Source organism: Eimeria tenella, genomic scaffold, assembly GCF_000499545.2.
Source record: "Eimeria tenella Houghton genomic scaffold, Eth_scaff20, whole genome shotgun sequence".
Taxonomy (NCBI): domain Eukaryota; phylum Apicomplexa; class Conoidasida; order Eucoccidiorida; family Eimeriidae; genus Eimeria; species Eimeria tenella.
In genome coordinates this window covers 41,674-49,379 of record NW_013541844.1, presented here as the reverse complement: position 1 = coordinate 49,379, position 7,706 = coordinate 41,674, and the positions used below count along the sequence as shown (strand labels likewise).

Here is a 7,706-nt window from a genome sequence, read left to right as displayed (position 1 = left end):
TTTTGTGAGACATCTTTGCGCTCCTGCTTGTGCTGCTGCTGCTGTTGCGTGTGCTGCTGCTGCCCCTCCCTCTGCTGCCGCTGCCCCCCCCTCCCCCGCTGCTGTTGCTGCTGCTGCTGCTGCTGCTGCTGCTGCAGGTGCGGATAGAGCGGGCAGCAGTGACGGACCCTGGGGACAGCGCGCACTTGGGGGTTTACGGACCCCGCGAGGGTTTAGGGTTTGCGCAAGACGCGTTTGGGGTTTTGAATAGAAAAAGGGACTTTTTGAAACTTTCTTTTCCAACTGTCAAAGACCTCGTGGACGCCAGACTCGAAATACACAGAATCCGTCAGACACGCACTGCCACAAATGCTGCTGCTGCTGCTGCTGCTGCTGCTGCTGCGGCTCTTCTGGTGGTGTTGGTGCTGTACACAGGTATTAATTAATTAATTAAGCATATTAATTAATTAATTAATTAATTAATTATGTAATTAATTAATTAATTACTTGTTTGCTGCAGTTCGGGAAAGTGCGCGGGAGAAAGGGAGAAGGGAGCTGCTGCACCGGCGGCGGTTTGTGGCTGAGGGCGAGGAGACAGAAGGAGACACAGCAGCAGCAGCAGCAGCATCAGCAGCAGATGGCAGCAGCAGAGATAGAGACCCCCAAGAAGACGCTTTGGGCCTCATTGATGATCTCTACGAGGCGGATGTACTCTACATCACCAGGTCCCGTCTCCCTAGTTTAGGGTTTAGGGTTTAGGGTTTAGGGTTGAGGGTTTAGGGTTTAGGGTTTAGGGTCTAGGAGTCTGGTTGTTGTTGCTGTCTTCAAGCGTCCGTGTCTTGTCGCTTTAAAAACATTGTCTCTGTTATTATTTCTCATTATTTGTTCATTCATAATTTATTTATTTTAAATTAGTTTAATTATCTATTTCGAATTATTTATTTTAATTATTTCTTTTTGACTTCAGATGCTGCATCGACCTGGACATTCGCTGCGGGCGATGGTATTCCATTTCGAGGCAAAAGCCGGACGTCACAGAGCCTCTAAAGGTAAACCCTAAACCCTAAACCCTAAACCCTAAACCCTAAATCCTGCAGCTCAGCTGCTGCTGCTGCTGCATCAGTTGCTGGAGCTGTGGTGCTGCTGCTGCACCACTTGCTGCAGCTGTGCTGCTGCCGCGGCTCGACCTGCTGCGGCGGTGCTGCCGCCGCCCCACTTGCTGCTGCAGCCTCAGCTGCTGCTGCTGCTGCTGCTGCTGCAGCTGGAGGCGCTGGAGGACTTGTCTGCTGCTGCGAGCTTGTCAGTGCTGGCGTTCGACATAGAGTGCTTCAAGCTGCCGCTGCAGTTCCCGGAAGCAGCAAGAGACCCTTTGCTGCTGCTGTCGCTGGTATTCAACGGGCAGGGCTATTTGCTGCTGAACTGCTGCTGCGTTGCTGCTGCTGCTCCTTGCTTCGGCTTCGCCCCGCGCCCCGAACTCAGGGGCCCCGGGGACTTCGTCGTTTTCAATGAACTTTCGGAAAAACTTCTTCTCCAAAGATTTCTCCAACTTCTTCTCAAACTCAAACCCCACATTCTCGTCACTTACAACGGAGACGACTTCGACCTGCCCTACCTCATCAAACGCGCCCAAGTCCGCTGTTTTGCTGCTGCTGCTGCTGCTGTTTTGCTGCTGCTGCTGCTGGTGTTGTTTTCGTTGTTGTTTTGCTGCTGCTGCTGCTGTTTTGCTGCTGCTGCTGCTGGTGTTGTTTTTGTTGTTGTTTTGCTGCTGCTGCTGTTCTTGTTTTGCTGGTGTTGGTTTTGCTGTTTTGCTGCTGTTTGTGTTGTGCTGTTGTTGTTGCTGTTGCTTTTGTTATGCTGCTGTTGTTGTAGTTGTTGTATGCTGTGCTGCTGCTGCTCTGCTGCTGCTGCTGTTGCTGTGCTGCTGCAGCTGATCTTCTCTTTCATTATTACAACAATTGTCTCCTTTTGAAAAAGACAAAAGCAGCCCGTAGCCGGCTGCCCAGCCCCCAAACCCTAAACCCTAAACCCTAATCCCTAGACTGGTGTTTCTTTTCAGGTGCTAGGCGTCGACTTTCTGGGGACTTTAGGACTGCAGCAAAAAGAGCTGGGGGGCCCCGTAGTTGGAATAGGGCCTTTAATTCATTTAGACGCTTTTAAGTGGGTAGAAAGGGACTCCTACTTGCCCCAGGTTCGCCAAAACCCTAAACCCTAAACCCTAGACTTCAGGCCTTCAGCTCTTAAGTGGGTAGAAAGAGACTCTTACTTGCCGCAGGTTCGCCAAAACCCTAAACCCTAAACCCTAAATACTAGGCCTTCAGCGTTTTGCGGGTCGAAAGGGACTCTTACTTGCCCCAGGGCTCCCCAAACCCTAAACCCTAAACCCTAAACCCTACGCAAATAAGTGAACAGGAGGAGTCAATTAAAGAGGCCGAAAAACCAAATTGAATAGAAACTCTTTTAATTAATTAAACAATCAATCAATTTGTTTGAATAACTTAATTATTTAATTAATTATTTAATTAATTAATTTTATTCAATTTCTTTTTTAGGGTTCTCGAACTCTGAAGACAGTTTGCAAAGCCAAACTTGGATTTAATCCCGTCGAAGTCGACCCCGAAGACATGGCGAGTCTTTTTCACCCTTTTAGGGTTTAATGTCTCTCTTATTAACATCCTTTTATGGTTTTCAAGGACGGCTTGAGTGTTTCTTTTTGAAGCTTTTTTATAGCCTTTCTTGTCTCTTTTTAAAACTCATTAGGAGTCCCTTTTGTATTTTTAAAACACTTTGAGGCTCTCTTTTGTTCCTTTTTGGTTTTTTCAAGGGCCTCTTTTGTCCTTTTTAAGAACCCTTTTTTGGGGTTTCTGTCTAGGATCTTCAAAGACGTTCTGATTTAATTGCTTTCTTTTTTGTTTAATTGTTTCACTTCTTTTGTGTGATTGTTTGGTTCCTTCTATTCAACTGTGCTATCTTCTTTCATTTAATTCTCTTATCTGCTTTATATCACTCTTTTGCCTCCTTTGGCCTTGATCTTAGGGTTTAGGGTTTAGGGTTTAGGGTTTAGGCATCCCATTCTACTGCCACCTCTCCGGCTGCAGCTCTCAGCTCGCACTTTTTTTTCGACCAGCTAAACCAGATTAAATTAAATTAAACAATTTAATTATTTAATTTAAATTTAATTTATTTACTTTATTTTCTTTCCGCAGGTCCCCATGGCCCAAAACGACCCCCAGCGACTTTGCGTATATTCCGTCTCCGACGCTGTCGCCACTTTTTTGCTTTACGAGAAATTCATCCACTCTTTCATTTTGGCCCTTTCCTCCATCATCCCCATGGCCGTAAACCCTAAACCCTAAACCCTAAACCCTAGATTCCTCCACTCTTTCACTTTCAACCTTTCCTGCATCATTCCCATGGCCGTAAACCCTAAACCCTAAGCCCTAGATTCCTCCACTGTTTTATTCTATCGCTTGCCTGCATCATCCCCATGGCCGTAAACCCTAAACCCTAAACCCTAAACCCTAGATTCCTCCACTCTTATTTCATGCCTTTCCTCCCTCCCCCCCATGGCCGCCCCTACTGCTTTCTCTGCTGCTGCTGCTGCTGCAGCTGCTGCCGCAACACTTGTGTCTCTCGCTTCAACCCTGCTGCCTCGCTGCTGCTGCTGCTTTTGCTGCTGCTGCTGCTTTTGCTGCTGCTGCTGCTGCTGCTGCAGCCGGAGTCTGTGTTGCGTCAGGGGAGCGGGACTTTGTGCGAGAGTTTGCTGATGGCGGAAGCAACAAAAAGGAGAATTTTAATTCCAAATAAACACAAAAGCAGTTTAGTGGAATTCTTCAAAGACCCCCAAACCCTCAAACAGCACCTCGTCTTCGAACAGTCCTACGTCGGAGGCACCGTCGAGTCTCTCCGCTGCGGCCTGTGAGGGTTTAGGGTTTAGGGTTTGGGGTTTGGGGTTAGGGGTTGGGGGTTGGGGGTTGGGGGTTTGCTGCTCGTTGTTGGGGTTTCGGTGCGGGGTTTTGGGTTCAGGGTTTGTGGTTTAGGGTTTGATTTAGCCGCTTTCTAGATGCTTGCTTTGCTAGGGTTTAGGGTTTAGGGTTTAGGGTTTAGAGGCTAGAGTTTAGGTAAAATTCATTTTGTTGATTTGTTGCAAGAGGCCTTGCTGCTTGCTTGTTTGCCTCTGGGTTTACATAAATAAAAAATTAAAAATAAATTAAAAATTAGGAGATAATTAAAAATGAAAAATAATAAATAATTAATAATTAAATATTTTTTTTAAGGGTTTATTTATTTTCAGCTCCTGACTCTGAGTGTCTCCTTATTGCCGTCTTAGTGTCTCTCCTCCTGCATCTGCTGCTGCATCTGCTGCTGCCTCTGCTGCTACATCTGCTGCTGTATTTGTCGCTGCTGGATCATCTGCTGCTGCAGGACCTGCTGCTACTGCTGCTGCATTTCGCCTGCTGCTGGATCTGCTGCTGCTGCCGCATCTCACCTGCTGCTGGATTTGCCGCTGCTGCTGCTCACCTGCTGCAGCACCTCACCTGCTGCTGCTGCATTTTGCCCGCTGTAGCAGCTCACCTGCTGCTGCTGCAGCAGCTCACCTGCTGCAGCAGTTCGCCCGTTGCTGCTGCTGCAGCACCTCACCTGCTGCCGCACCTTACCTGCTGCTGCTGCTGCTGCTGCTCAGTTACCGGTCAGACTTGAAGGAGAGTTTCGCAATGGACAGCAGCAAACTGGATTTGCTGCTGCAGCTGGCGGAGCCTTGTCTGCAGCACTTTCTGGCGGATGCTGCTGGGGGAGGGGGTTTAGCTGCTGCTGCAGTGGCGAATGCAGCAGCAACAGTTGCAGACATAAAGCAGAAGCTGCTGCTGCTCAAAAACAAACAAAACCATCTTTTAAATCCTTTAATTCTCCACTTTGATGTTTCTGCAATGTACCCAAACATCATCATTTCGCAAAGGCTCCAGCCAGCAGCTGTCAAGACACCCCAGCAGTGCAGGGAGTGCCCCTGGTTCGACAGAGGTAGCTTCATTTCTTTTCTTTTTTAACTAATTAATTAATTAATTAATCAATTACTTAATTAATTAATTAATTAATTGATTTGTTTTTTGTTTATTTGTTCATTATTTGGCTGATTGTTTATTTGTTTATGTATTTGTTCATTTGTTTTCTGGTGTTTGTTTTGCTGCTGGTAGACAGAGGCGGCTTCATTTCTTTATTTTTATTATTTATTTATTTCTTAATTAATTAATTAACTAATTAATTAATTTGTTCATTTGTTATTTATTTACTGTTTGTTCATTTATTTGTTTGTTTATTTATTTGTTTATTTTTCATTTTCTGTTTTATTTGATTGGATTTTTTCCAGTGGCCAAATTAAACACTCTTTTTAATCTCAATTAAATTCCCTCTTTTTAACTTTAAAATTAAATCTCTCTTTTTGTCTCAAAAATAGTTCAATTAAATATCAATTAATGATATTTGAATAATTATTTTTGATTAATTGTTTAATGATAATTGATTAATAGTGATTAAATTATAATAATTGATTAATAATAATTGAATTATTATAATTAAATCAAAATAATTGATTAAATTATAATAATTGACTTAGTGAGAAACTGTCTCCTTTTGGCTTTGTGGGGAAGTGTCTGTCTTTGTGTATGCTACTGCTGCTGCGTATTTTGCTGCAGCCTCCTTTGCTGCTGCTTTGTCTGCTGCTGTTGCTTGGTTTGCTGCTGCTGGTTTGCTGCTGACTCTTTCGCTGCTGGTTTGCTGCTGCCCAATCTGCTGTTGCTGCTTGACCTGCTGATGCTGGCTTGCTGCTACTTCATTTGCTGCTGCTGGTTTGCTGCTGCTGCTTCATTTGCCGCTGCTGCTTTGCTGCTGCTGCTTCATTTGCCGCTGCTGCTTTGCCGCTGCTGCTTCATTTGCTGCTGTTTGGATTTTCGGTTTCCCCAACAAACTGTCGGGAGCATTTGTTGAATCTGCAAGTAGAGTGTAAAATCCGAAAGAGGATACTTAAATTTTGAAAAGACATTTTTGCATTCAATTGCTGCTGCTGCTGCTGCTGCTCCTGCTGCAGCTCACGAGTGCCAGCGGAAGCTTCCGTGGAGACGCAAAGTGGAAATGAGTCCAGCAGATAAAGGAGAAGTTTTGGCGCTGCAGCAAAGTTTGGCGACTTTGCTGCACGGGGCTGCTGACAGCAGCAGCAGCAGCAGCAGCAGCAGCAGCGCAGCAGCAGCAGCAGCAGCGGCAGGGGACACGGACGCGGAGAGTGAAGCGAATGATGTGGAGTCTGGAGAAGAAGAGGAAAAAGATGAAAAGAAAAATAAAAATAATTCAAAGGGGACTTTCAAATCTTGGCATGAATTGACAGAAAAGCAAAAACACGAAATCCTCATTAAAGCCGTCAAAAAATACTCCCAAAGGGCCCACAAAAAGACCAAAATCGTCAAAGTGAGGCCCTAGGGTTTAGGGTTTAGAGTTTAGGGTTTAGGGTTTCGGGTTTGGGGTTTGCGGGTGTGCAATCTGGCATCTGACAATTCCTGAGGCAGGGCCTTTGTGTGGATCCATGCTCACCTAGGCTTTAGGGTTTAGGGTTTAGGGTTTAGAGTTTAGGGTTTAGCGTTTAGGGTGAGTGTTTGGGGTTCAGGAACTTGACGAGGAGTCCATTGTTTGCCAACGGGAAAACCCTTTTTACGTGGAGACAGTAAAGGCCTTCAGAGACAGGAGATACATTTTCAAGAAAAGATTAAAAGAAGCTCAAAACAAACTGCAGCAGCTGCAGCAGCAAAACGGACCTTTCCAGGCAAAGAAAGAAGCTGCCGTGAGGCCTCACCAGCAGCAGCAGCAGCAGCTGCTGCTGCAGCAGCAGCAGTATTAGTGGCAGTAGCAGCAACGGCAGCAGCAGCAGTAGCAGTGGCAGAAGCAGCAACAGCAGCAGCAGCAGAAGCAGCAACAGCAGCAGCAGCAGCAGCAGCACCAGCAACAGCAGCAGCAGCAGCAGCAGCAGCAGAAATAATCTGTTTCAAGTATTTTTTATAAATCCCTTTTCTCAAGCAATCCCACTGTCCTCCCTTTCTCTCCAATTCCCTTCGAGATTCCTCCATTTTCCTCATTTTTTCTCGTTTTCCCTCAATTTTGGTCCATTTTTGCTCATTTTTTCTCCATTTTTCTGCATTCCCCCCCTCTGTTTCTCAAGTATCCTTCTAAAATAAAAAGCCCCATTAAGTGCTTTTCAAAAACATGCAAGCCGCTCGAAAACTCTGCGAAAATGCGTGTCTAGAAGTGCGTTTGGGGCGTTTGCAGGACGCGGTGTTGCTGAACGACTCTTTGCAGTTGGCGCACAAGTGCATTTTAAATTCTTTTTACGGATATGTCAAAAGACCTGCTGCCAGATGGTACTCCATTCAAATTGGAGCAATTGTCACAAAGATGGGAGCTGATATCATTCAAACTGCAAAGTGAGCTGCTGCTGCTGCTGCTGCTGCTGCTGCTGCTGCTGATTACGGTGATTATGGTGGTTGTGGTGGTTATGGTGGTGGTGGTTGTGATGGAGATGGTGCTCCAAATTGGAGCAATTGTCACAAAGATGGGAGCTGATATCATTCAAACTGCAGAGTGAGCTGCTGCTGCTGCTGCTGCTGCTGCTGCTGCTGCTGATTACGGTGATTATGGTGGTTGTGGTGTTATGGTGGTGGTGGTTGTGATGGAGATGGTGGAGATGGTGC

At 45.8% G+C, this 7,706-nt stretch overlaps 1 protein-coding gene across 1 annotated transcript in view; it reads left to right on the top strand.

Moving 5' to 3' along the window:
- The window catches only part of ETH_00000295 (DNA polymerase epsilon catalytic subunit, putative), a gene marked incomplete at both ends in the record, with an annotated part of 8,215 nt that extends 772 nt beyond the window's left edge, over nucleotides 1–7,443 (top strand). Inside the window, 12 exons of the mRNA XM_013374393.1 lie at nucleotides 229–327; nucleotides 500–704; nucleotides 947–1,028; nucleotides 1,241–1,609; nucleotides 2,036–2,167; nucleotides 2,529–2,603; nucleotides 3,183–3,314; nucleotides 3,692–3,894; nucleotides 4,661–4,995; nucleotides 6,059–6,432; nucleotides 6,629–6,802; nucleotides 7,285–7,443. Of these exons, the coding sequence (XP_013229847.1) occupies nucleotides 229–327; nucleotides 500–704; nucleotides 947–1,028; nucleotides 1,241–1,609; nucleotides 2,036–2,167; nucleotides 2,529–2,603; nucleotides 3,183–3,314; nucleotides 3,692–3,894; nucleotides 4,661–4,995; nucleotides 6,059–6,432; nucleotides 6,629–6,802; nucleotides 7,285–7,443 (2,339 nt within the window). The remainder of the gene's footprint in view (nucleotides 1–228; nucleotides 328–499; nucleotides 705–946; nucleotides 1,029–1,240; nucleotides 1,610–2,035; nucleotides 2,168–2,528; nucleotides 2,604–3,182; nucleotides 3,315–3,691; nucleotides 3,895–4,660; nucleotides 4,996–6,058; nucleotides 6,433–6,628; nucleotides 6,803–7,284) is intronic.
- Between the last annotated feature and the right edge of the window lie 263 nt (nucleotides 7,444–7,706).